Source organism: Carcharodon carcharias, chromosome 16 (genome assembly GCF_017639515.1).
Source record: "Carcharodon carcharias isolate sCarCar2 chromosome 16, sCarCar2.pri, whole genome shotgun sequence".
NCBI lineage: Eukaryota > Metazoa > Chordata > Chondrichthyes > Lamniformes > Lamnidae > Carcharodon > Carcharodon carcharias.
Genome location: NC_054482.1, coordinates 94,524,291 through 94,536,677, shown reverse-complemented (window position 1 = coordinate 94,536,677; position 12,387 = coordinate 94,524,291). Strand labels below are relative to the sequence as shown.

The 12,387-nt window shown below is 40.4% G+C and overlaps 1 protein-coding gene across 5 annotated transcripts in view; it reads left to right on the top strand.

The window, feature by feature from the left end:
* The window catches only part of agla (amylo-alpha-1, 6-glucosidase, 4-alpha-glucanotransferase a), a 106,296-nt gene extending 96,192 nt beyond the window's left edge, over window positions 1–10,104 (top strand). For all 5 annotated transcript variants that reach the window (XM_041207897.1, XM_041207892.1, XM_041207893.1 and 2 more), the window contains exons 30-34: window positions 4,766–4,977; window positions 5,500–5,597; window positions 5,851–5,938; window positions 6,026–6,159; window positions 8,583–10,104. In XM_041207897.1, the coding sequence (XP_041063831.1) occupies window positions 4,766–4,977; window positions 5,500–5,597; window positions 5,851–5,938; window positions 6,026–6,159; window positions 8,583–8,700 (650 nt within the window). In that variant the 3' untranslated portion in view covers window positions 8,701–10,104. The remainder of the gene's footprint in view (window positions 1–4,765; window positions 4,978–5,499; window positions 5,598–5,850; window positions 5,939–6,025; window positions 6,160–8,582) is intronic.
* The last annotated feature ends 2,283 nt before the right edge of the window (window positions 10,105–12,387 follow it).

Here is a 12,387-nt window from a genome sequence, read left to right as displayed (position 1 = left end):
AATACCCACCAGCCAATCACCTGCCCGCTCTCCGGTGACACCACTCTTTGTTTTATCAGTGTTAGTTTGAATCGCTCTTTGGGGCCTCTGTCTCTCTTCCCCGTTCCTTACTCCGCGCCGTTTTCACCCAGGGCCGCTCTCATTCCTGCCGCTAATTTAAGAACAGTCCCATCCCCTCTCATCTCCCCACATAACTGGAACTCGCTCATCCCTGATACCATTCTAGCAAATCTCTACTGCACTCTCTCCAAGGCCTTAATCTCCTTTGTAATGTGCCCAGAATTGATCTTGGTACTCCAGCTGGGATCTAACTAGTGTTTCATGGAAGCTTAGCTCAACTTCCTTGATTTATGCTTTGTTCCTCTCTTAATAAAGCCAAAGATTTCATATGCTTAACAACTTTCATACTTTATCCTATATATTTATATAGTGCCTTTAACATAAAATGCCCCAAGGCGCTTCACACAAGCTTTATTTTTTTTTTCATTCGTTCACAGGATGTGGGTGTCACTGGCTAGGCCAGCATTTATTGCCCCATCCCTAATTGCCCTTGAGAAGTTGGTAATGAGCTGCTGCCTTGAATCGCTGCAGTCCATATGGTGTAGGTGCACCCACAGTGCTTTTGGGGAGTTCCAGGATTTTGACCCAGCGACAGTGAAGGAATGGCGATATGTTTCCAAATCAGGGTGGCATGTGACTTGGATGGCAATTTGCAGGTGGTGGTGTTCCCATTCACCTGCTGCTCTTGTCCTTCTAGACGGTAGAAGTTGTGGGTTTAGAGGGTACACTCAAAGGAGCCTTGGTGACTTGCTGCAGTGCATCTTGTAGATGGTACACACTGCTGCCACTGTGCATTGGTGTTGGAGGGAGTGAATGTTGAAGGTGGTGGCTGGGGTTGCCGGTTAAGTTGGGTGCTTTGTCCCAAATGGTCGAGCTTTTCAAGTGGTATTGGAGCTGCACTCATCCAGACAAGTGGAGAGTATTTCATCACACTCCTAACCTATGCCTTGTAGATGATGGACAGGCTTTGGAGTCAGGAGGTGAGTTACTTGCCACAGAATTCACAGCCTCTGACCTGCTCTTGTAGCCACAGTGTTTATATGCTGGTCCAGTTCAGTTTTTGGTCAATGGTAACCTGAAGGGTGTTGATAGTGAGGGCGAGGGGGATCAGGTGGGGGGGGGGGGGGGTTGATTCAGCAATGGTAAAGCCATTGAATGTCAGGGTTAGATGATTGGATTCTCTCTTGTTGAAGATGGTCATTATTTGGCACTTGTGTGGCATGAATGTTACTTGCCACTTACCAGCTCAAGTCTGAATATTGTTCAGGTCTTGCTGCACGTGGGCATGGACTGCTTCAGTATGCGAGGAGCTGTGAATGGTGCTGAATATTACGCAATCATCCCCACTTCTGACCTTATGATGGAAGGAAGGTCACAGATGAAATAGGTGAAGATGTTTGGGCCTAGGGCACTATCCTGAGGAACTCCTGCAGTGATACCCTGGGACTGGGATGATTGACCTCCAACAACTGCAGCCATCTTACTTTGTGCTAGGTGTGACTCCAACCAGCAGAGAGTTTTCCCCCTGTTTCCCATTGCTTCCAGCTTTGCTAGAGCTCCCTGATGCCAAACTCGGGACAAATGCTAAAATTGCTGGAAAAACTCAGCCGGTCTGACAGCATCTGTGGAGAAGGCGACAGAGTTAACGTTTCGAGTCCATATGACTCTTCATCAGAACTTGATGAAGAGTCATATGGACTCGAAACGTTAACTCTGTCTTTTTCTCCACAGATACTGTCAGACCGGCTGAGTTTTTCCAGCAATTTTTGTTTTTGTTTCAGATTTCCAGCATCTGCAGTATTTTCCTTTTATCAGGACAAATGCTGCCTCGATGTCAAGGGAAGTCACTCTCACTTCACCTCTAGAGTTCAGCAGTTTTGTCCATGTTTGGACGAAGATTGTAATAAGGTCAGGAGTGGCCTTGGCCGAACCCAAACTAAGCATCAGTGAGCATTATAAAACAAAATATGACACCAAGCCTCATAAGGAGATATTGGGTCAGATGACCAAAAGCTTGACCAAGGAGGTAGGTTTCGAAATGTGTCATAAAGGAGGAAAGTGAAGTCAAGGGGCGAAGTGTAGCCAAAGTATTCCAGAGCTTAGAGCCTAGGCAACAGAAGGCATGGTCACCAATGGTGGAGTTCTTCAAATTGGGGATGCTGAACAGGCCAAAATTAGAGGAACACATATCTTTGAGGCCAGAATTGAACAAATGGTGGGGTTTCCTGTACTGCCACTGACAAAAATCGGGCAGGAAGCTTGGCTCCCATCCAGAATGGCTGCCCCACAGCCATTGAACACTCAAGGCCAAAACAGGCTAATGCACCAGGCAGATTAGATGATGTTGTGAAAGCACGTGAAATTGAAAATAGGGATGGGATCAGAGGATAGTGAAGGAAAAGAAGGATCTGAAGGGGCATTGGTATCCATGAATTTGAAGCTTGCAATCTGTGACAACGGAAAGGCAGAAACAAAGTTTCTTTTGTAAACATACGTTAACATGGCGGTTGCTATACTAAAGTTTAAATAATTTGATGCTAAAACTGTGATTCACATTTTCAAACATGGGCAATATTTCAAATATGTTAGACTACCATCACAGCACAGCTAGTTGTTCATATATATTTGCTGTTGTCAGCCACAAGTTTTTGTCTTCAGCCCCCAGTACAAACTTTGTTCTCTTGTCATTGATCCTATCTTCCCTCTCTGAGTCAGACTGTTTGCAACTTATGGTGGCCAGTTGGAATCTGAGCAGAGTTTTAGTCACCATATCCTCTCAGTCACTAAAACTGTCTGTTTTCAGCTCTGTAATATTAGGTCCATCCATCCATAACCCTTCTGTTGAAATTCTTATCTCTTACTTTGTCATCTCAAGCGTTGACTATTGAATCTATCCTTGATGGCCTCTCATCATTCACCTTCCATAAACTGTAATTTGTCCAATTCTCTGCTGCATGCATTCTGTCACACAATGAATTCTGCTCACCCTTGCTGATTAATATTGTCTCTCTGTCCCCAATACCTAGAATCTAAAATTCTCAACTTTGTCTTTGCATCCCTCTATGACCTGCTTTAATCTTATATTTCCCCAGACAGTCCATTCCTCCAATTTCCACTTTTTATCCTATTCCCAGGGGTTAGCATTGGGTTGGTAAGCTGTTACTATTGGAGAACCATAGCAATCAGTGCTGGAGCTTCGGCTATTTACAATCTCTATTAATGACTTAGATGAAGGGACTAAAGGTATGGAAGCTAAATTTGCTGATGATGCAAAGATAGGTAGGAAAGTAAGTTGTCAAGGAGACATAAAGACACCACAGAGGAATTTATGTTGGTTAAATGAGTGGATAAATATTTGACAGATGGAATATGATGTGGGAAATGTGAAGTTGTCCACTTTGGCAGCAGGAATAGAAAAGTAGTATATTATTGGAAAGGTGAGACACTTTGGGTTGGCCCTATACTTGTTTGAAGTTTAGAAGAATGAGAGGTGATCTTATTGAAACAAATAAGACCTTGAGGAGACTTTACAGGGTGGATGCTGAGAGGATATTTCCCCCTTATGGGGAAATCCAGAATTCAGGGACACAGTTTAAAAATTAGGGGTCTCCCATTTAACACCAAGATAATGAGAATATTTTTCTTTCTTAGCGTCATTAGTCTGTGGAATTCTCTTCACCAGAGAACAGTGAAGGCTGGGAGACTGAATTAATTCAAGGCTGAGTTAGATTGTTGATTGACAAGGGAGTCGAGGGTTATGTGGTGGGAGGGTGCAAATGGTGGGCAGTCTGCAAAGTGAATTTGAGGCCACAGTCCAGATCATTTTATTGAATGGCAGAGCAGGTTTGAGGAGCTCAATGGCCTACTCCTACTAATTCTTGTGTTCTTGTCTTCCAATCCCATTGGTTGGTGGGTTTAGATGCATAGGAACCGGAGTAGATCAGTTAGCCCTTTGAACCTGTTCGGTCATTCAATGGGATTGTACCTAATTTTGATCTAATTCCATATACCCTTCTTTGTCCCATTATTCCTAATACTTTTGATGAGGGGAATCTATCAATCTCTGCTTTTTTTAACAATTGAGCAAGCATTACCTACTGTTTGCAGAAGAGACTTCCAAATTTCTACCATCCTTTGCTTGTAGTCATGTTTCCTAGCTTCACTCCTAAAAGATCTGGATCTAATCGTTAGGCTATGTCTATCTACTCTATCAGTTCTAATAGCTTGAAGACTGTGATCAAATTGACCCTTAATCTTCTAAATTCCAGCGAGTGCAATCCTAGTTAGTACAATCTCTTGTAAAGATGCCTAATTGATTAAACACTTCAAATTGAAGATTAAAGGGATGATTTTTCATTTTATTGCCTGAGGGGTAATCTGGTGGAACGATTCATCTACCTTTTATGAAACCCACACAATTTGCTCCACCAATTTTTGGTTCATGTGGCAAAAATTTGACATTTGCTTCCTATTATTTTAACACCCATTTCATCTGATGCCTAACTGGGTTTGACCAACATTATAATCAAAAGTTTTCAACAACACCATAGTTTCATTTCATGAGACAAGTCTCATTGCTGGAAATTTAGTCATGTGTTGCAAGCTTCAATAAAATAACGGTGCTTGCAAAATAAGTTTGTAACTTGAGTTTATATTCTTCTAAAGCTGCAAAATGTTATGGTGAAATATCTATTATGCCATACAGGAAAAGAAATATTGATTACATATGCACAGTGGAATGAAAAAATACAGCAGAACTTTGAGAAGAACTTCTTCGTTTCCGAAGATCCAGCTGATCCCTTTGAAAAGTTTCCCAATCTGGTCCACAAAAGGAACATTTACAAAGACAGCTGTGGTGCTTCCAGCCCATGGTGTGACTATCAACTGAGACCAAACTTCCCTATAGCAATGGTTGTAGTAAGTAATCGGATTTGCCAGAATAAATGTTACTCCTTTTATGGGGCACCTTTAAAGGAATAAACTTAATCAGTAAAGATGCCATAATTTAAATGCAAAATTCTGCGGATGCTGGAAATCTGAAATAAGAGCAGAAAGTGTTGGACTCAGCAGGTCAGACAGAGTCTTTAGCTAGAGAAACAGTTAAATGTTTCTGGTTGGTGAACTAAAGCTGATCCACTTGAAACATGAACACTCTGCCCTCTCCACAGGTGCTGCCAGACCTGCATAGTATTTCCAGCATGTTTCCTGTCTTCATCAATATTTAAATTGTGGCATGGAAATTGGCTTAACGTTTGAATTACATAATTAAATGTTGATCTCTGATCACATGTTTTGTTGCTAAATCTTGATCTTGGTACCATTAACGTTTCCATCCAACCAGTGGTGAGATCTGTTGCCTCTCACTCCTCAGAGTTATCCAAAATGACACAAATAAAGCTTTAATGCAGCAATAAAATCAATACCTTTTTTATTTTTCAGGCCCCGGAGCTTTTCCAGCCAGAAAAAGCCTGGAAAGCTTTAAAGACTGTAGAGAAGAAGCTGCTTGGACCTCTGGGATTGAAAACGTTAGACCCAGAGTGAGTTAAATTGTTGCTGATCCTGGTAGTCCCAGTTTCCAATAGAATGATCCTTGTTAATGAAAGCAAACTATCACTGGGATGTACAGTAGTGATCTTTAATACCTCATTTTTTTTAAATGAAAAGAAGTACACAACTCTTGATCCTAAGGTGTTTCTTTCGGCAGCCTGATCATGGGTTCCCATTTTCTGTGGTTACCCACACTGGACTCCTTTGTTATTATACACTAATGTTTTTCTCCTTTTTGGTTAGTGACAAAGTTTACTGTGGCGTATATGATAACTCATTCGACAGTGGTGACTTCAACATATCTAGAGGCTATAATTACCACCAAGGACCGGTAATTATTTGTGCCATGTTTCATCAAGTTTAGCTACAATGCTTTTTTGTATGTAATATCACAATGGAATTTTTGTTTTGGCTTTAGGAGTGGCTGTGGCCTGTTGGATATTTCCTACGTGCAATGTTGCATTTTTCAAAAGTGATGGAAACGAAATTGTATGAAGACACTATATATTTAGTGAAGAATGTTCTTTCTCATCATTATGATTACTTGGAAAAGTAGGTCAATAATTTCGAAAACTCCAAAAATGGCTATATATTGCAAATTTCCTTTATAGAATTTACTTGAGTGACATTGCCATCCTGCTTCACATTGATCTATGTATCTTGTGTTACAAAATACCAATTTTGGTATTAACTAATATTGTTCTATGTGAATGGCACCACATTTAAGTTTGTTCATAAGTCTCTAATCCAAGTGGTAATTCAATATAGTAACACACAAAACAGCTGATGTATAACCTGCCATTATTATCCAACTTTTTTGTGTGGGTGGCCATGGTTCCATTTTTTTCTCACTCAAGGGGCAGATGAACAGATTTTAGAAAGATACATGAATTTCCAAAAAAAAAGTTGAGTATGAAAAAAAGAAGCAACTTGCTAAGTTAAAATTAAGCAATGTTAAAGCAATAAATTGATTTTAAAAAGTGTAAGAGGTGTGTGCGCGCACGTGTGAGCGTGCATCCGGCTCACTCCCTGTCTCAATTTATTTACTCGCTCACCCTCACCCACTGTGAGAGTGGGTGAGGGTGCTGAGAATCCTGAGACTGGGAGTGAGCCAGACACCCAGTATTAACTCAATCTCAGTACTCTCACGTAGACACACCTCACTCTCTCTCTCGTGCGTGCCTGCTCGTTCGTGCGCAACACATGCATATGCACACACTCACGCTCTCCCTCTCTCTGTCACACTCTTTCGCCCCATCCTTCTCTTCCCGTCTGTTCGCCCCTGCCCCCTCTCTGTCCCTCCTTTACTTTTTATAGATATAGTGGGTGGAATTTACCTCAAGTAAAACATCAAAATAACGTTTTTATTGTTTGATTTGTGTCTTATGGTTCTAATAAATACCTGCTGTGGTTCAGTCACTCCCTGGGATGATCTTCACTACTACTTTGAATGTTGACTTCCACTTCCAACTTGCAAACATTTAGTACTGAGACCCAGAACTTCATTAGTAAAACTCCCTGAATCAGATTTTCATGTCTTACCTGAGTGCCATCAATTAATTTGAAGGGAGATTGAGTTAATACTGGGTGAGACCAAGTTTGGTTCAAATTGTAAGCTGCTTTATTCCACAATAGGTAAGGCACATTATATCTTGTTCTTGCCTGGTCACAAAAATGATGACTGCATGAGAGCTGAACCTGCTTAGTCAGCTGCCTAGCTCAGTTTAAAAACATAGACCCAGATCTTCTGGTCAACAGCAATGCAGTGCTGTTGCCCACAAAGTTTTCTCCAACCCAATGTTACTACCTGTTTTCAGCTGGGACTTTTGATCCCGCCTGAAGCAGAAATGCACCAGGGAAGCCTTCATGTGGAAGACCAGTGAGCGTAGCAGAGCTGGGGGAAGGAGAGGACTTGCCCCCTTTTTACGATAGTAGCTGCTGTATTCACATAATTTTTTTTGAAGGCGTCCAGTCTGAATGAATGAATGAGTGGGTAGGTGAGTGAATGGGTGGCCAGTTTGGGGAGGCTGGTCAGGTCAAAGGTAGTGATTGGAGGGGTTGGTTGTGGTGCTCAGTTTAGTTATGCTGGCTAATCACAGAGTTAGATCCAGTATTAAACTGTCTAACATTTCCAGGGTAAGGTATCCAGGTATGTCGTGCTTACCTGGCCCAAGTTTCCGACCCTTAGCTCAGTGTTGGAGACTTTCACAGAGCGTCCCAGACGGAAATCAGCCCACTGCAAGTTTAAACTTGCCGAGCAATTTCTGCACATATGTGTGCATCATCTCCCAACTTATGTCTCAATTCTGACGACCTGGGAACCTGAAGATTTGGGCAAATCTCTTTGCATTCTGTTCTATCATCCAGCATTGCAGTTTAACTTCTTTGCAACATCCAGCTACTCAGCTAACTTTTTCAGGTGTTGGAGTCTGAGTTTTAAAAGTCTCTCCTCCCAACCCATGGAGATTAAATGAATTCTTCAACATGAAGGTTCTTGACATTTTTCAGATACTCGCCAACTTGCACAGTGATTACAGTTTGCCTACAGATTGATAACCCAGCATTGAGAAACAGACCCATTTTAAGTACATGTTTTCTTAAAACAACGTATTAATGCAGCTCAAAAACAGAATTACCTGGAAATACTCAGCAGGTCTGGCAGCATCGGCGGAGAAGAAAAGAGTTGACGTTTCGAGTCCTCATGACCCTTCGACAGTTCTGTCGAAGGGTCATGAGGACTCGAAACGTCAACTCTTTTCTTCTCCGCCGATGCTGCCAGACCTGCTGAGTTTTTCCAGGTAATTCTGTTTTTGTTTTGGATTTCCAGCATCCGCAGTTTTTTTGTTTTTATGTTAATGCAGCTGATGGTCAAGTCATTTTTATGAAAAATAAGATCAAGGAATATCAAACTGTGTAGGATACTAAGAATTGCAGTCCTTTTATTTACTACTTTGTGTGTGTTTTTTACTTTGCAGATCTCCCTGGAAAGGTCTTCCAGAGCTTACAAATGAAAATGGAGGGTACTGTCCCTTTAGCTGTGAAACCCAGGCTTGGTCAATAGCTACCATCCTAGAAGTGCTGTATGAGCTTTGAAGTGCAGTATTTTCCTGTTGCCAATTGCAATGTATCAACTCAAGAAGTTCCTTTTGTGCCCTCCATAGTTTTAAATACTATTTGCCATTTAACTGTACGGTTTCTATGATACAATTAAAAACATCAGATCACATCACTGGGACAGGACGAAGTTGTGACCTAAAGTGTTATATTATCTCAATGTGTTAAAATAATTAGTATAAAAGGAGCTTTTTAAATTAGTGATATAAAGTGATTGTGATATTAACTGATGTGATCTTAAGTGCTTCTTGTCTGGCTCATCTGCTTCTTGTCAGGCTATCAGAAATGTTGCACTGACCTGAAACTAGGTTTAAACTGCCTATCCAACAGTGTGTAGACCTGAATCTAGAGCTTGAAATTTGAATGGCTCGTGACTGTTTACTTATAAAGGATGCACTGTGCAAATTACAATTTGAACTTCATTGTTGGTGTCATCAATATTGTGCTTATCGGCCAAGATGCACATAACTAAATTAACGCATTACCAATGGATTGGAAAATTAGAATTTTACAGCAATATTGAATCATGTTCGTAAATGTTTTGGATGAGTCGCGATAGTGAGGTAATGTTCCAGAGAAGCATTATCTTGCATAATACTGTGTACAAGATTATTTTAAGCCCAACGGAATGAAATTTTTTTATGCACTTGCATGACATTTGCACATTTAGAGTTGTAATAAAATTTTAATGTTCATGTTTAATAGAGAAGGAATTGGGGGCATGATTTATTCAACGTTTTGATGGTGCTTGTTAGTCTTAGCTCACTGTATTAAGATTGTGATAGAGTATAGGCACAGAACTATACAATATGCATGTATTTTTGTATCAGATATAGGCAAAAAAAATCAAAAAACGCATTAATGCCTGAGATTATCTGTAGCTAATTTCAGTAATTCTAAGAATTTCAGCAAAAGAGATTGTAGAGTTGCCATCAGTTTTTGAAAGCTGCTAATGAAATCTTCCATGCCATTCACCACCTAAGTGCTGTTGTCTTTACCAGAATTGACTGCTTCATTGTGTTACAACGTGCAGAGTCCAAGTTTGCCTCTTAGAATTAGAAGCACTTGTACTGGACCAGGCAAAGGAGGATAAGTAAACTGATTGGGGGGATAAGATCACAGTTTAAATACCTCAATCAACTTCCCTATCTTCATTCCCAAGTATAGTATGTTCTTCAGTCCAACCTTTCAAATATTGAAGAAACTAGCCATATGTTTGTTTAAAATGGTGCCACTTTTCACCTAAAATTGGGGAAGGTCAAATATGAAATACAGCAGCAGTTTCTACAACTATTTTGTGTATTCTGAGGAAGGTTGGCTACAAACCAAACAGAATGTGATATTGTCTACAGATATGATTAAGTATTAAACAAATCACTCAGACTATGCTCTTTGCACCTTTTTTTTCACCAATGTGGAATCTTTCAATGTGTTTGTGATCTTGAGCAATGTATGATTTCTCATTTATGCCTAATTATTTAGATATATTTATAATTTAAAATTCAGTACTTGATTGTCTAGCATCTGAAAACTACAGGTGTACTAAAGTGGGATTTATTGCATTTTGAATTTATTTTAGTAACTGCATTTTGACATCAAAGCTTACTACAATGTATTCTTGTCTACAAATACAGAACATAACACAAATTTTGATCCAGCATTTGGTGTTGGTTCATTTGCTGATCTTCTTTTGCATTAGGAAATGCGTCCTGTCCAGAACTTATTGTCACTTTAAAATAAAAGTTAAAGAGAACATTAATCATACTTTTAGTATGCTGCTGATTATATGACCAAAAGGTTTAAAATTAAGGGAAGACAGAAAATTTCTTCTTATGTTGAAGAACAATTATTGATGAAGCCTTGGAGATCTTAGTTTTGACTTCTGAATAAGATCATAAATAGGAACAGAAGTAGGCCATTCAACCCTTCAGGCCTGCTCCACCATTCAATCAGATCGTGGCTGATCATCTACTTCAACACCATTTTCCTGCACGATCCCCTGACCCTTGATGTTTTTGTGTAGAAACCTGTCAATCTCAGTCTTGAACATACTCAACGGCTGAGCCTCTACAGACCTCTAGGTAAGAATTCCAACATTTCACTGCCTTCTGAATGAAGAAATTCCTCCTCACCTCAGTCCTAAATGGCCTGCCTCTTATTCTGAGACTCTGTCCCCTGGTTCTAGACCCTCCAGCCAAGGAAAATATCCTTCCTGTATCTACCCTGTTGAGCCCTATAAAAATTTTGTATATTTGATTCTCTGGTATATTTGGTTCTTCTAAACTCCAGAGAATAAAAGCCCAGCCTGTTTAATCTTTCCTCATAGGACAATCCCTCTATCCCAGTAGTTAATTTAGTGAATCTTTGTTTCACTCCCTTTCCTTGGGTAAGGAGGCCAAAACTGCGCACACTACTCCAGGTACGGTCTCACCAACGCTCTATATAATTGCAATTCCTCTTGCAATAAAGGCCAACATACCATTTGCCACCTTTTAATTGCTTGCTGTGCCTGCATGTTAGTTTTTGGTGACTCATGAACAAGGATACCCAAGTCCCTTTTGAAGTTCAACACCTCCCAGCCCCTCTCTATTTAAGAAATACTCGCTCTGTTTTTCTAATCAAAATGGATAACTTCACATTCTTCCATGAGTGAAAGAGCCAGAAGTCTGTAGCATCAATGGCAATGCCATAGATGTCGGCACATAAGTCAACCTTTGGAGTCTTGAAAAATTCCTCCAAAAATGGGGTTGATTGATACGTCGGGTATAAAAATGAATCTCTGGTGTGGGTGGTCACCATTTTGAAATGTCATTGGCATCCTACGCAAAGCGTGGGCATATCTTGAACACCTGCGCATCTTCGTAACACAACCCGCATCACATGTTTAATCCCTGCGTTCAGTTATAAGATACTGGTAAGTAAGACATTTGTGGGATGAAAAATTAAGGCTGACTCCTAATGTGAGTATATTATATCGTAGCAGAAAAGGGGAGTTAACTTATAAGTATATGCAAAACCATGAATTCAGGGGCCAGAAAAATGGCGTTGTCTTTATAGGGCATGTTGACTTAGATGCTGCAATTTATGCAATTTAACCCTTTCTCAAACAGCTAAAAGACTGTAATGCTATGCTTTTGATGCTGAATTTATTTTTTATTATTTATTCATGGGATGTTAGCATCACTGGCAAGGCCAGCAATTTTTTCCCATCATTAATGGCAATTAGGAAGGTGGTGGTGAGCTGCTGCCTTGAACTGCTGCTGTCCATTTCATGTAGTTACTCCTATAGTGCTGTTACAGAGGGAGTTCCAGGATTTTGACCTAGCGCAGTGAAGGAATGGCAATATACTTCCAAGTCATGATGTTGTGTGGCTTGCAGGGGAACTTGCAGATGCTGGTGTTCACATGCACCTGATACCCTTTCTAGGTGATAGACCTCATGGGTCTAGGCGATGGTGTCGAATGAGCTTTGGCGAGTTGGTACAATGTTTAAGACGATGGATAGAGTGCTGATCAAGTGAGCAGCTTTGTCCTGGATGGTGTCAAGCTGCTTATGTTGTTGGAGCTACATTTATCCAGGGAAGTGGAGAGTATTTCATCACCTGTTCTTGTAACCAATCTTTAGATGGATGGTCCAGTTAAGTTTCTGGTCAATATTAACCCATA